General features: G+C 32.7%; 3 protein-coding genes and 1 non-coding gene across 6 annotated transcripts; 3 read left to right on the top strand and 1 right to left on the bottom strand.

Moving 5' to 3' along the window:
• Positions 1-38: 38 nt before the first annotated feature.
• Positions 39-4,785, top strand: LOC114183980 (cuscuta receptor 1-like). 3 transcript variants are annotated; one of them, XM_028071199.2, is made up of 9 exons: positions 39-512; positions 611-766; positions 856-1,014; positions 1,096-1,245; positions 1,413-1,568; positions 1,754-1,828; positions 1,990-2,139; positions 2,224-2,373; positions 2,498-4,785. In XM_028071199.2, exons 1-9 carry the CDS (start codon positions 191-193, stop codon positions 4,657-4,659), a joined length of 3,480 nt encoding a protein of 1,159 aa, XP_027927000.1. In that variant the 5' UTR covers positions 39-190; the 3' UTR covers positions 4,660-4,785. The 3 variants fall into 3 exon arrangements, with proteins under 3 accessions (XP_027927000.1, XP_027927001.1, XP_027926999.1); XM_028071198.2 differs by having other exon boundaries at positions 40-512; positions 1,984-2,139; XM_028071200.2 differs by lacking the exon at positions 1,990-2,139.
• Positions 4,786-7,570: 2,785 nt separating this feature from the next.
• On the bottom strand, positions 7,571-7,643 carry TRNAK-UUU (transfer RNA lysine (anticodon UUU)). The gene has a single exon. It is a non-coding gene; the product is annotated as a tRNA-Lys (tRNA).
• A 95-nt stretch (positions 7,644-7,738) lies between these two features.
• Positions 7,739-12,584, top strand: LOC114183531 (protein PEP-RELATED DEVELOPMENT ARRESTED 1, chloroplastic). The gene is made up of 9 exons (XM_028070581.2): positions 7,739-8,083; positions 8,934-9,089; positions 9,844-9,912; positions 10,017-10,187; positions 10,658-10,801; positions 11,000-11,149; positions 11,262-11,327; positions 11,561-11,620; positions 12,293-12,584. The coding sequence occupies exons 1-9, from the start codon at positions 7,793-7,795 to the stop codon at positions 12,338-12,340; spliced, it is 1,155 nt and encodes a 384-aa protein (XP_027926382.1). The 5' UTR covers positions 7,739-7,792; the 3' UTR covers positions 12,341-12,584.
• A 4,031-nt stretch (positions 12,585-16,615) lies between these two features.
• On the top strand, positions 16,616-20,903 carry LOC114183864 (uncharacterized). The gene is made up of 5 exons (XM_028071024.2): positions 16,616-16,870; positions 18,174-18,320; positions 19,332-19,434; positions 20,067-20,241; positions 20,606-20,903. Exons 2-5 carry the CDS (start codon positions 18,207-18,209, stop codon positions 20,652-20,654), a joined length of 441 nt encoding a protein of 146 aa, XP_027926825.1. The 5' UTR covers positions 16,616-16,870; positions 18,174-18,206; the 3' UTR covers positions 20,655-20,903.
• Positions 20,904-22,468: the final 1,565 nt, after the last annotated feature.

The following is a 22,468-nucleotide window of genomic DNA, read 5'->3' as shown; positions in this document are numbered from 1 at the left end:
CATCAAATAAAAGATATATATATATATATATATAGATATATTAATATATACTGTTTAAGACCGTTGATGAAGAGAACAGCCATAGTAGAAAACCGCGGTCGCCACCAACTTTGACTCAGCGATAAATTAGTTTACTTTAATTGGTTCATTCTTATTTAAACGGCCAAATCCTTTGTTGCAAAATATAAAGATGAAAATGAAGAACGTTGGTGTGAGTTTATTGATTTTTGTTTTTGTGGAAGTGATATGGTGTGAAGGGTGTTGGAAGGAAGAGAGAGAAGCTCTTTTGGGTCTAAATTCCCTTTCTGAATTCGCTTTGTCTTGGCTGTGGGAAGGCACAGATTGTTGTGAATGGGGAAGAGTGGAGTGCAACTCCTCCACAGGGAGAGTGGCCAAACTTAATCTTCAAGGCCTTCGGTATTTAAGTTACGCTAATCTTGTTGTCTTCAAAGATTTGAAGAGTCTCAACTTGGGGGGTATTTATGGGATACTAGATTGTGCGGACAGTGAAGGTTATTCTCCGACACATTTTGATCTTCATCATGATTTATTCAGTGAAAGTGAAACATGAAAAAAATAGTTATTTCCATTTGATTTGAATACTTTGCAGGGTTGCAAAATCTGGAAGTCCTCGACTTGACTGAGAATGGTATGGGTGTCACCGACATTGTAGTTTGTGTGAATCGCCTTCCATCTCTCAAGATTCTATATCTATCATCCAACGGGTTCGATCCAACATACAACGGGTTCGATGAAACGTTCAAGGGTGAGGATATGCATTCTTGTGTTATGATGATGTAATAAGCATCTCTATAATTATTATACATGATTACTGATACATGTGTATGCCTTTAGCTTTTGAAAGTCTGTCATCGGAGTTGGTTAGATTAGAGGTCCTTGACGTAAGTGAGAACTCTTTGACTAATGACATCTTGCCATCTCTCGGTGGATTCACATCTCTCAAGGAACTCTATCTGTCTCACAATGATTTGGACTCAGATATGCATATTCAAGGTCGAATAATTTTCCCATTTCATTTCTAAGGATAATCGCTTTAGGATAAAATGTTATCTAACACGGTTTTTTACCTTGCAGGTTTATGCTCTAAGTTGAAGAATCTTGAGGTCCTTGACTTGTCTAGCAACAACTTCAATGACACTGATATTGCATCTGCTATTAGTGAACTTTCATCTCTCAAGTCTTTAGATTTAGGATACAGTCAATTGCCTCCAACATCCATTCTTAGTATGTCACACTTCCTATATTTCAAATATTCATCGTTCCTTTTGGTTGGTTGAAAATATATGTTAGTTTAAACAGTACCTATGTTGTTAGGTATGTTGCCAGTTTTTAGATTTTTTTATATCAGTAAACATGACTATAACATTCCCTTCTCTACTTGTCTCTAACAGGATTATTGACTTTAACGAGTTTGGAGATTCTTGATGTAAGTTATAACCAAATTAACAATTTCTCCAATGAATTTCTTTCATCTCTAAGTGGGCTTCAACGTCTGAAATCCCTTGTATTAAAAGACAATGAATTAGGAGGATCGCTTGATATAAGTGGTGAGTATAGTTAACTTGATGTATTCTACTGCTTCATCACGTTGGCAGTCACTTCTCATAATAGATATTTTATGGTGGTTGGACTTATATTGTGCAGAGATTATTATTGTATATGAGCGAAGAAAGAGTAGTACTATTATTCTATGAATGATTATAACATTTCATTCTCTATTTGTCTCTAACAGGATTATTGGCGTTAACCAGTTTGGAGAGTCTTGATCTAAGTTATAACAAAATTAACAGTTTTGTTGTCCATCAAGGTATTTAAAGCACTGATATAAAAAAGTATTAATCGGTTTCTTTATAATACAATTTAATTCCAGTTGTAAAGCATGTTATTATTTCCTTACAGTGCATAGTTTCTGTATCTGTTTTGTTATGTGATGACAAATTAAATATTATTTCCATGTTTTAGTTACAGGCTCAAAAGGTCTAAGAAAATTGGAAGTCCTTAATTTAGATAACAATATGATAAATGGAAGCAGACTCAGGGAATCACTACAACCTTTCTCATCTATTAGAGTGCTTTCTATGATCAAAAATGAGATTATAGGAAATATTACTGCTGGAGGTGGAAATACTTTTTATTTTACTCTAACTCAATTAGTTTCACTATTAAATTAAGGTTTATATAACTTCTTTTTCTATTGTGCAGATTTTCGTGATTTAAAAAACCTTGAACACTTGGCGCTGGACTCTAGTTCTCCCCTTGACACTGAGTTTTTCAAAAGTATTGGGGAATTGACTTCTTTGAAAAATTTATCTGCTTCTAATTGTAAGATTAGTGGCACCCTTCCTCCAGCAGGTAATTTAATTTATCATTGTAGTTTTTAGATTTCCTTTTATCGTGAATCATCACATATTTATTCTACACCTTTGCATTGTGTCCTCAGTAAGATGACTTTTTTTTTCAAAATTTTATATTTCAGATTGGTTTAAGCTGAAAAATCTGGAAGAGTTAGATCTAAGCCAAAATTCATTTGTTGGATCGCTTCCTTCATCTTTCTTGAACATGACATCTCTTCGGAAGTTGGAACTTTCACAAAATAAATTCAGTGGACAACTTGATTCAAATATTGCTAGTCTTACATCACTTGAATATTTTGGTTTTACACAAAACCAATTTGAAGTTCCTCTTTCTTTTACACCATTTGCCAACCTTTCAAACCTTAAGTTCATATATGGTGACGGCAACAAAGTCATTTTGGACTTACAACCTAGTCTGCAAACTTGGATTCCTAAATTTCAATTACAAGAGCTTAGTTTGCATTCAACAACCGAGAATGATTCTCTTCCGCTCCCCAGGTTTCTTTTACTTCAAAGAAGCTTGACTAAACTAGATTTCACTAGTTGTAGATTGGAAGGAGTGTTTCCAAACTGGTTGTTTGAAAACAACACAAAGTTGACCGAGCTTGTTGTTAGAAATTGCTCTTTCAAAGGTGTTCTCCAGCTACCATCACATCCCCTTACAAGCATGACGAAAATTGATGTATCTGACAATAATATAACTGGCCAAATCCCCAATAACAATATTAGTTTAATTTTACCAAATTTGCAATTTCTAAACTTGTCTAGAAATCACATCCAAGGTTCAATTCCTCCTGAGTTTGGGCAAATGAGCTTATTGGATACTTTGGATCTCTCAGATAATCTTTTATCAGGAGAGATTCCAAAGAACATATCCAGGGATGGCTCTAAACTCAAAATCTTGACACTTTCACACAATGAGCTAGATGGACCCATATTTCCAACTTTGAAATACTTGGAGGAGCTGTACTTAGATGACAATAACCTTTATGGAAGCATCCCGAGTAGCTTTTTTAACTCATCTCTCCAACGCTTGGATCTGAGCTATAACAATTTAGTGGGGACACTTCAAACTGTGATAGGAAATATGTCAAATTTGCAAACACTTTCATTGTCCAACAATCATCTTGAAGGGTCTATTCCGACAAGGCTAGTGGAACTTGAATATCTATCATATCTAGATCTCTCAAACAACAATTTGACAGGTTATGTGCCATCTTTTGCCAATGGTTCAGTGAATTATATCCATTTGAGCAACAACAGGTTAAGTGGTTTATCCAAAACAATGTTCACCAACACATCTTACATAGTGATGCTAGACCTTAGCTACAATGAAATAACTAGTGGCATTCAAGATTTGATACAAGATCTTGCTGATACAAGGTTGAACATACTCATTTTGAAAGGTAACCGCTTTACAGGACATTTACCAGAGCAGTTATGCCAATTGGTAGATTTAAGTATACTAGACCTTTCTGATAACAATTTTGTTGGTCCAATACCCAATTGCTTGGGTAAAGTGCCTTTTCAGAGTGATGACCCTCAAGTATTATGGCTTGCATTTAATGGCTATGTTCGTATAGACAATGGCAAATACTCTATGTTAATACCAAATATAAAAGAGAAAGCAGAGTTCACTACGAAGAAAAGATCCTACACATATACAACAAGCATCCTTATTTATATGTCCGGAATTGATTTATCCAGCAATAAACTAAACGGAAGTATTCCGTCTGAGCTTGGAAACTTGACGAGAATTCGAGCATTTAACTTGTCTCACAATGATTTGATTGGACAAATTCCAACTACATTCTCTAATTTAGTAAAAGTGGAGAGTTTGGATCTTTCTTTCAACATGTTGAGTGGTCAAATTCCTCCTCAACTAAATCAGTTGAGCTCTCTTGCTGTATTCAGTGTTGCTCATAACAACTTATCGGGTGATACACCCGAGCGAAAAGGCCAATTTATTACCTTTGATGAAAGCAGCTATGAAGGAAATTCTCTTCTTTGTGGACCTCCATTGGTAAAAAGTTGTCATCCTTATGCACAATCACCTACCATTTCTCCAAATGATGAAGACAATGACACTCCGATTGACATGCATGCTTTTGGTGTAAGTTTTGTTGTGGCATACACATCGGTATTGCTGGTAATTGTTGCCACTCTCTACATTAATCCTTATTGGAGACGAGCATGGTTTTCCTATATGGAATTTATCTTCTTAAGTTGTTATTATTTTATGCAAGATAGTTGGAGGAGGTTTTCAAATTCTAGAAATACGTAATATAGTTTATCTTTATGCATTGGATTGTCTTATTTTCTAAGATTCATTCAATCATGAGTTTCTTATATGTATTGAATCCAAGTTTTCTGTAGAAATATATCTTAGTTTACTTTGTCCTTCGTTTTATTTTTTTATCCACCAAACTCCAATTACTTTTTAACTTACAAAATCCTCATGTTGTTTCTGTAGTCGGCTTTAGTAATTAAATTTGTAAGTTGCATGTTGCTGAACATGAATGGAATAAGATCGTGGGGATTGCAGAGAGGGAAGAGAAGTGGATCAGATTTATAAATTGATATCAAAATTTTATGAAAACACACTGTTATTTAGTAACATTTAAAAAATGTTGTTAAAGTCTAAAAATTTATAGTCATGTGCAAAGCAAAGACAACATTTAACATTTTTATGTATCATTAGTATATTTTTAAAATTGTTACCAATTAATATCTTTATTATCATTACAAAAATATTGCAATTTTTATTTTTTAATGTTTGAAAAATGTTATCTATATATTTTCTAATAATTAAAAAATTGTTTTCTATACATTTTCTAACATTTAAAAAAATATTACCAATTATCTTATTTTATAACAATCAAAAATTGCTACGTATTGCATTTTGTAACATTTTAAAATTATTATTAATTTATCTATTTAGAAATAAGAAACACCAAATACTAAAAATAGTAACATGTAGTATACATTGACAATTACAAATGATAAACCATAACACTTTGTAGCAGTCCAATAATCTTAAGATGTTATCAATAATTGTTTTAGAAGCCCAAATTTTACAAGGTTTTATATCAGCACCAGCAATTATATGTTATCAAACAAATATTATAACTAGAATTAAAAAGAAAGGAGAAGAAGAATCGTGTTCAATTAAATTTTGTTTCAGGATTTACAGAAGCATTCCTTTCTCTTATACATGAGAAAACAAGAGATGGATGCAATTTAATCTCTAACCATCAAGGTGTCAGATGATGAATAGCAACTATGTCAACATCGTAAACGGAAGTGCTTCCAAAATCAGAATTATCAGTTAGATTCTCTTGGAGCCATTTTGAGTTCTTGGGACTAATGTGACTGTCCCATCACCATAAATACATTCTTCTAGAATCAGCATGGAACAGAGTCGCTTTGTGTTTGATTTGCTTGTACTGGAAGGTATTCTTCCAATAGGATCTAGAGAAATTCCTGAAGCAATATCTCATATAACATTGGCTAACAGAAGACCCATGCCTACAAATTACAACTGATAAACTCAAGAACAACTTCAGAACTAACAAGACATTCATAGTAAAAAAAATCTAATATATGAAAAGTTTCATCTAAAATTAGAGGTTTCGTTCCAATTTGTTAAACATAACTTCCATAATTACTAAATATAAACACCATTTTTCTATCTTTGGTTATCAAATCTTTTTAAATATCCCCACCCTCACATCTCTCAGGTATGTCACTCACTCTTAGGATAACTCCGAAGCTTCTTCTTCACGATAGAAGCTTCCAAAACCTACCTCCCTTTAGGCTTGAAACTTTGCACAAGAAAAATGCTTCTTTGCTGCTTGCCTAAATACACAGCCTTTTGCTTACTGCATCCTCATCATTATTAACAGAAAAAACTAAAATATCAATCTCAAACGGGCTCTAATATTACTGTTAAGTTTATTGGAAGAGAAATACAAGGAAGATTAGACAGTAATGAGGTGTCAACTGAACAAGTCCAAAGAAGATAACATAATATTATTTTCAACCTAAAATAATTAAGATGTAAGAGTCCTTTTATTGATATATTTTCATCATATTTATTTTTATCCAATGTGTGATTTAGAATTCCTAATAGAAGAAGAGGGAGAATAGAGAGAATGCTTTACAAATATAAAATGTGTTTTGGAAAACTAATTCGGTAAATATATATGTGAAATTTCCGACCTTCTCCTACAGGAGGATTACTCTGATCTTTAATGACAGCAACTTTGTAATATCGAGTTCTCTTACAGTTTTATTTTTAAAAAATATTTAAAAAAAATAAAAGGAAAAAATATTTAAATTTCGCTTCGTTCGAACTCAACTCCTAAACGATACAAAACTTATTGGATATACCGAAATACTTAAAAATTCTTCATTTGTTTCCGTTCACGATCATTTTCAACTTCGATATTATAATCTGATTATAATAAATACACTTCTTATTACTAGAAATTATTGATTAATCTATTGATTTTGGTAGATTTTTTAATGTTGCTTTACTGATGGGAAACTTGTTGTTCAACCGGTTCTTCAACAACTTCGTCTATCTCTAACAATTTGTAAAACTTGAATAACTAGCTAGTTTTCTAATACACTATTTAACCAAAGGAAAGAAGCATGAATAAGTATCTGTCTATCATTTAATTTTGAGGGTTAAACTGAAGGAATCTACAAACCTGACTACATTGATGCATTGTATGGTTTTTATAATGAGAAAAAGCCTGAAATGATGGTTTGTCCTCCTACCCTGAGAGCAAGAGAACTCTTGCATGTATGGATTGGTATTGATATGTCGTACAATATGAATAGGTTGTTAATCTTCAATGGTGTTTGCTGCACTACAGTTGTCTGATTGTTTTTATACATTCTAGTGCTGCACTTCAATTTGAGCACATTTTTTGGGTTTGTTTTAAGGTCTTTTCTGTTCTTTGAAGTACTTGATTTGTGTAGAATGAAACTGAGATTTTTTAAGGTTTTTTGATTTGTTGCTTTTAATTAGACAGCTATAATTAACTTTTGACTGAGCTCTGCAGTATAAATATTAATGGAGGGAAGTCGAATGTGTTGATTGGTATGTATGTGTTAACGTAGGTTTCTGTTAGTTTCAGACTGAAAGTAAGTCAAATCATAAAATTTAAAATTAATATTGAAAGCGCCGCCGTCTGTGGGAATCGAACCCACGACCACATGGTTAAAAGCCATGCGCTCTACCAGCTGAGCTAAAACGGCTTTGTTAAAATGTTTTGATTATTAATTAAAAACCTAGTTTAAAACATAGTTTTGTTCTATTTTTTTCAATATTTTCATTGTGCTAAAACCCTGGAATGTGAAAAAACCCCAAGCTTTGAAGAAGATAATTATGAATTGAAATCCACGAGATGATTGTTTCTGCACCCTCTTGCTCCTACACCTATCCCAATCTTTTCCAATCTTTCTGTCCAAAATTAAGTTCCTCGCAGCACCGATGCAGGTTGAGGCTGAAAAAGCTCACTGGAAAGAATCGCATTTCGGCATCCATTGGTAGTTACGAGGTGGGTGGAGGATATCCGGAACTGGAGAAGGATGAAAAGAGGAAAAACAGAAAGTCGCTTTCAGAGCCTACTCACACGGAATCCTTCCTTAGAGGAGGGGAACAAGTTATATCTGTCTTGGAAGAAATGATTACCCTTGTGAGTTACTACCACTGTTACTTTTGTTACTAGGGAAAGAGGTTGAATTTGTATTCTTCAGAGTTAAACTTCGTCGCATTTAAGGTTGTTGTTAATGTTTTCTTTTCATGAAATGAGATATTGTAGCTTTCTTTGTAACAACAGTGAAGAACACACTTCTAAAAGAGACTGGAGAACAAGCTTATTTGGACAAACTTCTACGGAGTGTTTTAGGATGGAAAAATAAGAAAAAAGAATGAACTGAACTTCTCTGTAAACTAAAATTAATTTATATATAAGTTCAAAAGAAGAATTTTGAGAAGTTATACATGAGAACTTACACAAATGAGTTTATACATAAGCTAATTTTTGTTATGGACAGTTTATTGCATTTTTTCTTTATATTTTTCTCACCTAGAAGTGCTTATGTAGAAGGTTGGCCAATCTCGCTCGAAACTGATATATTTCTTGTTATTGTATAAATTGCTATTTAATTTGAAGTTTAATTGGTTTTTTCCAATAAAATTCAACATGTTCTAATTAATTTTTTCATCGTTCTGCTCTAGCTAAATTCTTCTATAGTTTATTTCTCATTGACATGGTGTTGATATACTTTTTGGTTTAAGGTAATTTTAAAAGATTTCGTTGTTGAATTTTTTTCTCTGTGTGGCTATGCATGCTTGTCACACATTTTCTCGGTGAAGATAACTGATTATTTGTGTGTTTGTGTCAGTTTTGTATAAGTATTCGCAGTGATTAGTTTTTCTTCTTGTTGCAAATATTTATTTTTGTGGTTCTTTACTTGATAATTAGTGAATCAAAATGTGTGATGATTCATGAGCTTGTATTATGTGTACAAATTTGTGTTCAGTTGGATGACATGGACATGGACGAGGATTCTGAGAGAGTGGCAGTGGAGTTGGCTGCACAAGGAGTTATAGGAAAGAGAGTTGATGAGATGGAGTCTGATTTCATGACAGCCCTTGACTACATGATTCAACTTTCTGAGAAGGACCAGGATGATAAGGTATGGCTTTCTTAAGAGATTATAACTCATCTAGATGAAGTTAGAAATCCATGTGTTCTGTTCTGCCAAGATTTTTTTTTTTTTTTTTTTGTAATTATATTTTGAGCAAATCTACAGAAGAAACCCTTGTAAATAGAAACAGGGTAATGTTTTCATTTTTTTAAGAAATGAATTTGATACACTATTAGTGTAAAATATTTCTACACTGCCAATCAGTAAGAATTCATCTTAAGTATGACTGCTAAAGTAATTGTCAGGATTGCTTGAGTTGTGTAAAAGATTTAACTTGTTAGATTTGTTTAAGTTTTTATTTCATTACTGATGTAAGACACATATAAATGAAACAGTTAATTAAGAGATCAATTGAACTCTCTTAAACATTTCTCACATTTTCCAGTCTCAAGTATAGTTATTCAGAAATCATTAATCTTAAAATGCATGGTAATCATGATTGGATAATAGTGTGAAATACCTTTACACCGAGAGTGCATTTTAATTAATTTTTTTTTTGTATCGTGAGTCTTACTGACTGCAGCAGCGTATTTGAACTCAAATAAGCAACCAGACATTTGTTATCAACATGATATTTTGTGTCCTTCAACCACACTGCCCTGAAAATTTTACTTCATTGCTGTTAGTATCCTTTAATTGATGATTCCTATAGCATAATTTTCTGTGCTGGTGAGCCGTGAAACTTTCATGAAGTTGTGATTTGGAATATACTGCTTATGTATTTCATATTATTTCCTTTTAGCGCAAGGAACTGTTGGAAGTGATCAAAGAGACAGTGTTATCACATCTAACAAAAAAATGTCCGCCCCATGTAAGGAACTTTTTTTAGCTACTTCTTGATAATTTTCTAACCAAAGGGCAGCTCCAGATTACGCTCTTTTGATTAATATGGAATTTTCACCTTCATATTTTTAGGTTCAAGTAGTTGGTCTTCTGTGTAGAACTCCAAAAAAGGATAGCCGGCATGAATTGATGCGCCGAGTTGCAGCTGGTGGTGGTGCATTTAAAGGCGAGAATGACTTGAAGATTCATATTCCAGGGGCAAATCTAAATGACATAGCTAATCAAGCTGATGATTTGTTGGAGGTATTTATAGAAACTTCACTTATATATATCCACTGAGATTGTCTGTTGAACTTTAAAATGTCTAGTACTCATACTTGGGTAACGATTTTATTGTCGTTGTATGGGGATGATGAGAGCAAAATGTACTTGGAAGACCTTGGGATTGGTCTAAATTGCTTTAGCCTCTTTTACATGTCACGATTCACAAAATGCTTCATACCCTCTTATAATCGATTATTTTCATTCTCACATCTGCAAATCATACGAATCAAATTTACTGAGTGCCTTCTCAATTTAGGTGTAGCTGACTTTATAGAGTAGTTGACTTAGAAGGTTCTAAAATTTTGGGTTATAATGATATGTACTCTCTTAGTTATTTTTGTTTTGCTACCAGGTCTGTTTATTAAATTATTTCCTTGTCTCTCGGGAGCAGCTTCAATTCTTACCCAAACTGTCTGGTTAATTTTTGGTGTTGGGCCATACTTTTTCAGGCAATGGAAAATCGTCGTGTTATCCCAGACCGAAAACTACTTGCAAGACTTGTTTTGATTAGAGAAGAAGCTCGCAATATGATGGGAGGGGGAATTATGGATGAAAGAAACCACCGTGGATTCTATACGCTTCCTCAGCCTGAGGTATTTGAAATATAGTTTCCATATTTTGGTTTTAGCATGGTTGTCACTTCTACTGAAATATTTACCTGGCACAACATTTCTGTTTCACAAGATATTGCTGTTTATTGCTAAAAGTGATGGGAAATCAAAACTACACAGATATCATCTTTCTGTGACAGAAATACTATCTTGGCATCCTTAAAACTGTTGACTGTGCAGGTGGAGTTCTTGAGCAAATTGGTGGCTCTAAAACCTGGGAAAAAGGTGCTTGATATGATAAGAAATGTGATGCAAGGAAAAGATGAAGGTGCAGACAAGTACGATGAGGAAGACACTATGGATCCCGAACCAATTGAATTTCTAGGAAAGGTGGGTTGAATTGCATCCTGCTCGCGTGTTATTTAACTAAGGGGTGTGTTTTGTTATGAGTGCAAGTTATAGACACTTTAAGCATATTTAACTTGCGTGCAATGATATGCAGCCAATTTTAACAGGAGAGAAGACACTTCCAGTACGCCCTGGCATGTTTCTTGAGACTGTATCCAAGGTAATGCAAATGCTACATCATTCTTTTTGTGTTGAATGTATTATTTTGGAGCCAAGTGGACATAAAATATTTGGTCCAGTTGAAAATTTCACACGGTGGACTCCTGATCTTTTTAACCATGATACCGTCTCCCATACTTTTTGATAAACGTTCTGATTGTCACATTAGATTTGAATGATCTTGAATTTTGTAATGCATTTCAAACTAATGTTTCTCAATTCTTATTTTAACAGGTTTTGTCTGGTTTATATGCTGGAACTGACTCTGGCATCACTGCACAACATCTGGAATGGGTACGTTCTTTTTCTCAAGTTCATAAATATTTCTATTTTCAAGGTCAATGTCCCTGTAGAGTATGTACTATAAAAACTAGCGTATTCATGTGCTAGAAAGTTCCTTGTATTGGAAACAGTGAAACCAAGCAGAAAATAGTTTTCTCAATCCAAATATCCCTATAGACTTGTTTAGTTCAGGAAAACGTTCCCTGTTTTCATATTATGTTTTCAAACTAATCACAATAAATGCTACATTAATTTTGTTTTCAAAGATTTGTAACTTTGTGTAGAAAATGATAAAAACAATAAAATAGTAATTTTCTTCATTTCTTATCACAGTTAAAAGAAGATATACTTTTATATTGTGAAAATAGGACATGGTAACTGAAAATATTTTCTCAAATCAAATAGATCCTAAGTTTGACATTTGAAGGCAAGCTTGCTACACAAAAATTTCCTCATCCCCATTTATTTAAGCTAAATAGATTGTGCCTGAAGAACTGTTCAAATCTTAAATAGTCAATTGTTACTCCTATAGAGCATTATTGTTAGTGGAAGCCGTGATGGTTGGTGGCATCACGCGAATATATGTTTGGTTTTGCTGATTAAATTATCTTCTAAAGTAAACAAACAGCCATGTCTATGATCACCTAATTATTCTTTCTCTTGTTTATTACTCTTGCCTTTCAGGTTCATATGAAGACACTTGAAGTTCTTCAGGAGATAGCATTTGGCTAATTCTCTATATATCGTTTATATTCTTTTTGACGAGGTGAAGCATGATGACCCGTTTGTATCCTACTATTTTAGCCATTTTTTGCTGCCAAAAAAAGACTTGATAGGCTGTTCATAGGGACAACATAAGTGATAGTATAAAACTTCAGAACATTTGCAAGATGGCAATGTAAATTTATTATTCATAAGATGAAAAATGACATAAGTAAAATCTTTTATAACTTGAATGGATTACGTTTTAGATTTACGTTTTAGATTATTTTTTATATTTTTTTATTCAATTAAGTTTTTATTTCTGTAAATAAGTTCAATATGGTTCCATGTGTTAAATTTGTGTTACCACGATTTATTAGTATTATATGTTAAAATTTAAATTAATCTGTCACGTTTCCATGTGTTAAATTTGTGTTACCATGATTTATTAGTATTATATGTTAAAATTTAAATTAATCTGTCATGTGTTAAAATTTGGGTTTCTATCTTAGAATCTTTCTAGTTTTGATAACGCTAATGTTAATCTAACATAAAGAATTACATTGAGTCTATTTTATAAAATACAGATTTAGATGAGAAAAAAATAGATAAGATCAAAATGAATCAAAAATCCATGTGTAGAAATCAAACTTTTAACTTTAATTTGGATTAGTGGTCTATTATAATTTTTGTTTCTTAGGCATCTTGGTCAATTAAGAGTGAGATAGAGCATATATTAACTAAGGAAAATGATGTTTTGATAAAAAATATTTTGACAAAGTTGACAAGTTTTCTATAAATAGGATTGAAGTAGATTAACCTTTTATTTTTCAATTAAAAAGAAGTAATAGAAGTAGTACTTTTTTACTTTATTTAGTAGTCTGTCAAATTTTGTCAAATTTTTTTTTGTGTTAATGTATCATTTCCCATTAATTAAATTGGTCTTGACACTTAAATGATGAAGAACATATAGATGTACAAGTATGGATGATTGATTTTTTATCTTTTTTTAACCTTAGGGTTAAGATTCAAGAACAAATGTGCTAGACTCTGTCCCAAAAGAGGATAATATTTAATGAATAATCTTATCGATGATATCCTATCATACTTAATTGAAATATTTTTTATAAATTTAATAATAATGATAAAATTTAATTTTATTCTTTTATTATTGTAAAACAAAAGTATATACATATGTTGTATATGGGCATAGACACGTGTGTTTCATATATATATATATATATATATATATATATATTCATATAAGTAGCATATTATTAAGATAGATAATTTTTAACATTTTATAATGATTTAGAGAAATCACGTTTAAATATTTGTATTCATTGTATAACATTTTTATTTTTATTTAAAGAATTAAATTCTTCAGAAATAAAGGTGATATGATATGATTAATTAACGTCCCATTTAATCAATCATCCTAATTAAAAGAAACGTCACATAGAATAATATAGTAGTGCGATTTTGGAGCCCAAACACTACTCCTTACAATATTCAAGGCACACAACAATGCCAAAACTAAACAAGATACAAAATTCAACAGTAATCAAATTGAAATTTAAAGAACAAGTAATACATGGGCCATAGTCCTATAATAAAGTCAAAAACAGTAGAATCCAGCCTAGGTGGGCTACGCAGCGAAACCATCATCTCTCTGTTGACCAGGGTGTTTCTCGCATCTGCTCACATCAATAAATTGATGATCATCGCAAAAAGAGGAAACCACACATACAAGACATACATCAAACAACAGAGGGTAGGCTAGAGTAGAAAAAAAAAAGTATTTATCATACAATTATATCTCTTACATAGTCAGATATACGTACATCATCCAATCATGTTATGACTTGCAAACAATACACTAAAATTCAGACTCGACTCATCCAGATACATATAATTTAGTCGGATTCGGCGGATGCTTGCACTTGTGATGGATTTCCCTGCTCTACCAAGCTGCTCACCCCCGAGCTAAGTGTTACATTATCTCAACCCCAACCCACAAGGTTAGCCCTTAATGGATTTCAAGCCTCCTGCTACTCTCACCACAAGAGTCAGTCCGCTCTGTATGAGACTAACTGACTCATTAGAGTGTCAGGATACAACCTTACCTTGAATCCTTACCAAATTATATAGATGGGGCACCACCATGAACTCTCACTAACAAGGGTCATGGAATTACGTCCCGACCACTGAAGCACCACAATGAGGTCTCACCTAGAGGCTCATGGAATTATGTCCTGTCCACATACCAATCATATTCAACCAACAAAGTAATGATACATTTATCATGCATATAAATCTCATGCCAACCTTTATAATCAATCCTAATTCATATTCCATGTTGAATCCATTCCAACTCATCCCTCCCAATCCATGAATATAGAAGTGTATTTCATACCGACACCATGCCACTTTGATAATCAACCATCCCATTTAAATCACATGCGAAGATCATAACAAACCTATCATTCTCAACCCATGAACCATATCACTCATGCATAATCATTCATCTCATGCTTTTAACATAACATAACAATTCAATTCAAGCAAGTGCCAACTATCCAAGAACAAAGAAGCAACAAAATAGCCAAGCACCCTCGTCCAGCTCCTCGCTTAGGTTGAAAGGTCTCGCTCAGGCGAAAGGACTCTCACTTAGGCGAGCTCCTTTCGCCTAGGCGAAAGGTCGTCATACAGGAACAGTAGCCTTCTGTGCATTTTCGCTTACGCAAGACTCCCTTCATCTGAGGGAGACGTTCGCTCGCTCAAAATAGGGTTGGTCGCCTGAGCGATAACTCGCGTAAAAGAGCCTGGGCGAGGCTATGGTAATATCGCCTAGGCGAGACATGCTCGCTTGGGCGAGAAAACCAATGTTCACCATTGTTCTATCGTGCAACAGTCCAACAACACAACCCAAACAACACAATAAGACATCTCATAAGCTCACAACAGCATACAATCCAAACAAATCATGAAATATCACCCAAGCAAGCATGAAAACCAAAGATTTAGCATAACCCTAACTTCCTTTACCTGGAAAGGGCTAATATCAGACTTTGACTCTTAAGCCAACGAAACCAGTAGCTCCAAGAGCAGATTTATGAATTGGAACAACGACACAGAAAGGAACGAGGTTACCATAGTGGACCTCTAGCGAAAAAATACGAAAGGAGCCTTAGAAAGAAACTAGTATGAGCTGAGAGTTAACTTACGTGAAGTAGAGTTGAGCTTAAAGCTAGCTTGACCAAGAGGGGACCAAACCCTAGCAGAGCTTTCTGTTGGGAAGCAAGGAAAACGTGAGAACGAATATTCTCTGAAAATGAGATGGGATTAGGAGTGTTAGGCTGATTTAGGGACTTGGACTCCCTATAAACCTGCCCTAGACTAAACAGATATGGGACAACCTCTTGTATTTATGACAAAAAATTAACAAAGAAAAATAGTGGGTCTTACAATTAAGATTATCATTGGTGTAATTATTATTAATATCATTTTTATTTTTTTATACTTCAAGTTTTACATATATATATATATATATATATATATATATATATATGTCAGTGATATTAATACTTAATAAATATTTATTTATTATAAATTTTAATTATATCGGATTTTGATAGAAAATGTTCATTTTTTTATTATTTCCACACTTTTGTAATATTCGTCTTAATTTTTATATTTATTTTCATTTTTATCTATAGTTTATAATTAATTTAACAAATTTCTATTAACTTTTATTTGAGATTTAGTTTTCTAACTTATTTATGAGACACATTTTCACTCAATGATATAATTATTTAAAATTTTTATTTTATATTTATATAATTGTCAACGGATTTTTTTCGGATGAATACAAAATTTTATATAAGATTTGAAAAATATATAAGTTGTCATCGATAAAAAAAAAAGAGATTAGTTAGTTTTTGTTTGAAAAATTAATCTATTAAAAATTAAAAATTAATTAAATTAATTTAGGTTAGTAAAAAATTAGAACCTTTCTTTTGATAATAATGTTTGATTAATAAAATCCAAAATTAGATAAAAAATTTCTTACAAAAATGATAAAAGAAGAAAAATAAAATTATAGGTTTTGTTGACACCCCTTTTATTATCCACACCTGTATGTCCTCGTTTTCTACCACCTTTTCAGTTATACTTTTATATCTTACACACCCTAATTTCTTTTCTTTTTCACCTCCCAAAACCTTCATCCGCTCTTGAGACGTCACGTGACACCCTCCAAAACCCTAACATCAAGGCACACCTCACCAACATTCATACACGACACCATTGGCTCACGCACACCTCACTTCACTCACGGGGAAGAGAACAGGAGAACACATACACTACGAAACAGAGAAGGGGAAGCGGAACGTGATTCTTCTTTCTTCAGAGAGGGGCAATCAAAAAACCCTAACGCCACTGCCTCACGAACGCACAGTAGCGGACTCTCACTGCAGTATCAGTCACGCCAGTAACGGGTTTGCAGCGTTGACTCATTATCCTCGTGTCCTCGCAAATCCGACGAGGCCGTCGTTGCGGGTACCAAATACTTTCCCTTTCCTTCTCTTTTTTTTTTGTTTTTTTTTTTTTCGTTTGGTTAATAATTTATTCAGAAACTGATTGGGATTTAATCGAATTTTACCATGGACTGTTGACCGAATTGGAGTTGATTTTGAGTGGCTTGGAGTGTGCATTTGAGTTGCTTTTGTTGAAAAATTAGATAACCTATATGCGTCGTCGTTTATAACTTTGGATTTAATTTTTCTGTTTGGGTTTAAACGCACTAGATTGGTGGTTTGTTGTGTGATTGAACATGAATTCGGATGGATGCGGTTTCTAAGTTTTGGTATAGGCATTTTCTGAGTTCTTTGGATTTTGGGATGAGTTTCTGACTTTATGGTGTGCTGAGGTCTGGTTTCTTGATTAAGATGATTGCTTTATCTCGTTTGATTGGAGTACTCTCTCAAATCACATCGGTGCATTTTGGCTTCTTGTTTCTTCTGCGTATGCTTCAAGCACTTACGTTTCTAATTCCTTCTCGTGTTGTTCCCAATGCTTGTTGATGTTTGTCACATGATCATATTTGTTGTATTTACGTTGAGACCTTAAACTCTCTGATTGTTAGATTGTTAACACTATTTTTTTTTTGCTATAGTAATTACGATTAAGTCATTGTTGAACGTGCTTATCGTTGATGTTCCTCTGGTTATCAGTTAGTCGAAGAAAAGATCATAAAATCTGCTAAATAGGATCTATTTGATACAAATATGAAGGATAGCGTGTTGGTCTGGGTGTCCATTATTTATATCGTATGTGGTTTTTCTCAAGGTAATTGCATAGTCTTTTGAATAAAGAGCTGGTAAAGGTACGAGACAAAGAAGGGGTATGATTGCCAATATTTGATTTTAAGTGGACAAGGTATTTGACCCAATACTACATAATTTGAAAGCTAAGGAACAATGAATTTTGTTCATGCCTACATGCATGAGTCTAGATGCATCTTATTAAAGCTTATTTGCCTTTTGCGTGAGTTTTTTTTAATATATGCGAAATATATTATGGCTATATCCCCTCTTGCATGGTATAATTGTTAAATCTAATTGTATGCAATTGAAACAATATGTGTGGGATCCCCTGGTTTTTTATGCACCAGTACTAGGCTAAAATTGAATTTATGTTGTTTTGTAGTGTTATCTTTCAGTGAGTCTGTTTATTACTAGGAGGTTTCATTAATTTTCTTTCCTTGGTTGGTTTGTTTTGGGCCTATGTTGTTCGGAACTACACTGTTTTTATTCCATTTTTCTTACTAACAGTTGTTTTATCTTGATTGAAATTTTAATAGGAGTTCAGATCTTGTAGTCATCACTTTGGCCTTATGAAGGGCATACGCATGAAGAAAAGATTGAAACACATGGTGGAGCCGGATAAAAATTGCCAGACTGGGATTGAAGATGTTGCTTGGCTTTGCTCCCTTCAAGAGTCTGAGATTGTAAGCCTCTTTACTTGTTCATTCACTTGGTCGATAACATTTCATGATCGTTTTCTTTGTTTTAGATTATCTAGGTTGGTTGCTTTAGATAATGTTAGTTTAGGGTTTTTAAGTGTTTTGGTCAAAACTTTGATACCAGAAGTCATGGTCAGAGATTTCAGAGGATGCAAGAATCACACTTTTGAGCAGTTTTTAATAGAATCATAATATTACTGGAGAGGGTAGATGGGTGGATGTACAAAAGGAATGGAGATAAGATATCTTCATGTTAAAGCTTTGGATTTTTCTTGGGATTAATTGTACCTTGGGTTTTAGGGCATCAGACTTGTATGATTTTAGTCCTCTGGATTTCGTTTGTGCCAATTAGAACTTCCAAGTGTTGCTAATTTGTGATTTTAGTTCCTATGTAATTGGAATTTGATAATGTGGCAATGACTTGTGGTATGTTTAGAAGACTAATATCTACAATACTTAGGAAGTCAATTTACACAATTAGAACCTAGAAAACTAAAATCACACATTTGCAGCACTTAAGAACCAATTGTTATAGTTAAAACCTGAGGGATTGAAATCAGACAATTGTGATATCTGGGAGACCAAAAGTAAAATTAAGCCTTTTCTTGCAGGATATAAATATCTTCCCCAGTCTACCACCATTCTACTTATTCTATTTTCTTGGTACAACTTAATTGTTTTGGAAGAATTTGAACCGGTGAAAGCAAAATAATCAGAATTATAGTTCATTAAGGAATGCAGTGTGGCAGAGTCAGTTTGTGTCTTAGACCTGGTTATATGTGCAAATCTAAGTAGGCCGGTTATATCTTGTTCATTGTGTAATATATCCTATACCTTAGAAAAGTTAGATATGCGAATATAGTTTCAGGTGTACCCAGTTACTCATGGTTACTGGGGTTATGCTTGTTTCTTAGATTTGGATTTCTCCTTCACTTTCAAGTGCTATTTCTCTAGTAAGAATTTAACTTAAGATGGTCAAATTTTGAAAATTTTCAGGACATGCTGGTTGGCTTGAAATTGTTGATCATTCAGCGTGCAAAAATGATAGGTTGCAAGAAGATGGCTGATAAATTCAACCTCAAAATGATTCGAGCCATTGGTATGCTCTATGCTCTTATTTTCCTTGTATGCAATGCTTTCTAAAATTTCATATGAATAATGTTCATTGATTGTGGATGCAATAAAAAGAAAACCCTGTGGCATATTTCTTGTTAATATATGTATCTTTTTTGTTTGTTTTGTTGTATAATGATAAGATTAATGGTGAGGCAATGTTCTAGAAGTCATACTATTTGTTATATAAAAAACACATATCCCTTTTATCAGGACTTAGTTATAATCTTAACCTTTATAAAGTGACTGGATTGCACTAACATTCTGTTTATGTAACAATAATTCAACAATTAATTCAATCAAGATTTTAGGATGTTCTTTTCTTGCTTTCATCCATTTAAATCATTGAAGGACACTGGCCGGTCCGCTGATGTTGTGTCTGTAGTGTCGCATGCATACAATGAAATCCTAGCGAATTGTTGTCATGCTTCATGATATGCGCGAGCAATTTGAATTTCTGAGATTTAGAATTGAATTTAATTGAATTTTACTGCGTTCATTGCAAATTAATTGAAATTTTTACTATTGAGTGCATAAAAACCAATCCAATTTGTGTCCTTTATGTGACATGATTTCTAAATACCTACATTTTCTAACTTCCAATGAACCTCTGTGCAGCACTTGTTTTGATGGAACATCTAAAGTCACAGATAAAGGAATCATCACTTATATCCAATACATCAGCTTCAGTTTTAGATGCTTGCAACCTATTGAAATGTAACAATGAGGTTAATGCAAATATTGAAGAGCTAAATACAAGTCTTGGTGCTGATATACAAACATTTATTGAAAGGTATGTTTACCAAGCTAATTTATATTTATATGGTTTACCAAGGTTATTTATATTTATATGGTAGTGTGGAATATTCAAGTAGTTGTCCATAACTTAGGAGAAATTATCATATGTAGGACTAGCACATGACACGGTCCTGACTTATCTTTACATGACATACTTGAGATTTTCAATTTACAAGAACCACTTAATAACCATTATGTGGTCATGATCTTGATTTGATTAGTCTTAGGCGTCACTATTTGAGTTTTTTCAATTTATTTGTGATGAAAGATGGGAATTAAATTGACCACCACTCCTTATGGCTGTTGTGTTTTTATGAGGTTTTTATTTATACCAATTGTGATATATTATTTGTGTGCAGTCCACCAACATTCAAACGAAAGAAGCAAAAAGTTCAAAGTGATGAATGAAAGGTTTGCGGTTATCGGAGGATTCATAACTGCAAAGTAACAAAGATTTCTAGCTTGTCTTGATTTAAGTTTTGCTTTGGAAGTTCTCATTTAGATTTTCTCCCCAATTCTTGAATTAGCATAGAAGAGTAATTAATTAGGCTGCTCATAGTGTCAGATGGGGATTTTGTCTTTCATTTCTAAAATGTAATTTTAAATACTCCTTATTTTTTATAGTGCAAGAAATTTATATAGCAACATAGTTACAAACTTCTGCGTGTTGAGATTATATTACATCAATTTACATATTGTAAATTTAAGAATTAGATGTGTGCTTAATAATAATCATACTTGATACCATCTTTGTTGGGGAATTTTTCAAAATTGTCTTGTTCTCTATGAAGTTGTATTCCGTAAGATAGTAGTGAAATAGAGAAGGGAGAGAAAACATGAAAAAAGTCTGTTAAATAATTGACGGGAAAATAACAATGATGTGAGGTGAAATTGACAGACAATGTAAAGAATTCATTTTTATTTGAAATATCTTATATGTTTTTTCTTTTCGAATTAAGCCTCCATACATTCCTATTAATTATTAAATAGGGCTTGACGAAAGAAATTAATTCTAACAATTGAAACTATTTATACTAACATAAAAAAGAATAAAACAAAAATAGTATCACACCATTGCAAATAAACAAAGTATAACCAAGGAAAAAAAAGACATCACACATAAATTAAAAAGTAGTGGCAAATATATATGTACTAAATAATGTCTCACAATTCAAGTACTTCTCGGATTTATTGAACATAATTTTGTTGATGTGTTCATATAGTTGAAAATTTATTATTAACATCATAATTTTTCAAGGTACTTGATTCAACAATTAATTGTTGAGAATCGATTTATTAGACTATTGCTAGAGTTTTTTTTTTTTTTTTAAGATTCTCACAAGGTTCACCTCTCATAACAAACCCTTTTGTTAACCGTTGTTACCAACCTTTGCAAGAAATTTATAACAGATTTAGACAGATTGAGACAAAGTTGCTAAATACATGGATGTAGGAATTGTTGCCATATCGAAAGCAAGGGTAGAAGAAATGAACCACCAAAGTGTTTGAGAGATAAAGACATAGATGGATCTAAACAGAGAGATAAAAAAAAGTGTTTGAGAACTGAGATACACTTCATATACAATCCTCAATGCTTATCAATAAAAAAAATATTGGAAAAAACTCTACCTTATCAAATATTGATTGATTCTTGATGAGTGAATACACCGAGGTGAATACAAATAAGCATTATTGGTACCACCATACCTAAGAATGCTCGTCGTTAAGCAAGATTGAGGATATCAAAATATGCATGTATATCACAATCTACCTAGTGTCAAGCTTGAAGCTCTTGGAATAAGCAATTGAGAATGAAGGAGAATATCTTCAAAGAACAATTCAATCTCACTTTTAAATGTAAGAAAAATTAATATAACGGTCACCAAGATGTTTCATCTAACGATGATACTTTCTTTTATTTATTTTTTTAATTAGTAAGCTGTTCAATGATAACCTACTTCTACAATTCTTTTTAGAAAATGATAGTTCTGGTGTAAACTTTATGTTAAGATTTTCCTTTAATTTCTATAGTTATTTTAAGAAAACAGTTTTATTTCATAACAATGTAAGTTGTTATTTTATATTAAAGTATTAATAACATTTAACGAATAATTTGGTTTTATTTTCATTTAAAATAAAAAGGGTTTCTCCAACAAAAGTAAAATTATTGAAAACAGGTCAAAGAGTTCAATTTAAAAAAAACCCAAACACAAAGAAGATGC

Source organism: Vigna unguiculata, chromosome 5 (genome assembly GCF_037176805.1).
Source record: "Vigna unguiculata cultivar grain cowpea cultivar isolate G323 ecotype 2 chromosome 5, ASM3717680v1, whole genome shotgun sequence".
NCBI classification, from domain to species: Eukaryota; Viridiplantae; Streptophyta; class Magnoliopsida; order Fabales; family Fabaceae; genus Vigna; species Vigna unguiculata.
This window is presented reverse-complemented; position numbering and strand designations above follow the sequence as displayed.

What these genes read in the sequence shown, in the direction of transcription:
- LOC114183531 (XM_028070581.2), top strand. Translation starts at nt 7,793, where the DNA reads ATGATTGTTTCTGCACCCTCTTGCTCCTACACCTATCCCAATCTTTTC. An exon ending in AAGCTGATGATTTGTTGGAG is followed by an intron (nt 10,188 to 10,657) that starts GTATTTATAGAA and finishes ATACTTTTTCAG; the next exon opens with GCAATGGAAAATCGTCGTGT. An exon ending in ATACGCTTCCTCAGCCTGAG is followed by an intron (nt 10,802 to 10,999) that starts GTATTTGAAATA and finishes TTGACTGTGCAG; the next exon opens with GTGGAGTTCTTGAGCAAATT.
- LOC114183980 (XM_028071198.2), top strand. Translation starts at nt 191, where the DNA reads ATGAAAATGAAGAACGTTGGTGTGAGTTTATTGATTTTTGTTTTTGTG. An exon ending in CTCAGATATGCATATTCAAG is followed by an intron (nt 1,015 to 1,095) that starts GTCGAATAATTT and finishes TTTACCTTGCAG; the next exon opens with GTTTATGCTCTAAGTTGAAG. An exon ending in GCCTCCAACATCCATTCTTA is followed by an intron (nt 1,246 to 1,412) that starts GTATGTCACACT and finishes TGTCTCTAACAG; the next exon opens with GATTATTGACTTTAACGAGT.
- LOC114183864 (XM_028071024.2), top strand. Translation starts at nt 18,207, where the DNA reads ATGAAGGGCATACGCATGAAGAAAAGATTGAAACACATGGTGGAGCCG. An exon ending in CCCTTCAAGAGTCTGAGATT is followed by an intron (nt 18,321 to 19,331) that starts GTAAGCCTCTTT and finishes GAAAATTTTCAG; the next exon opens with GACATGCTGGTTGGCTTGAA. An exon ending in ATACAAACATTTATTGAAAG is followed by an intron (nt 20,242 to 20,605) that starts GTATGTTTACCA and finishes ATTTGTGTGCAG; the next exon opens with TCCACCAACATTCAAACGAA.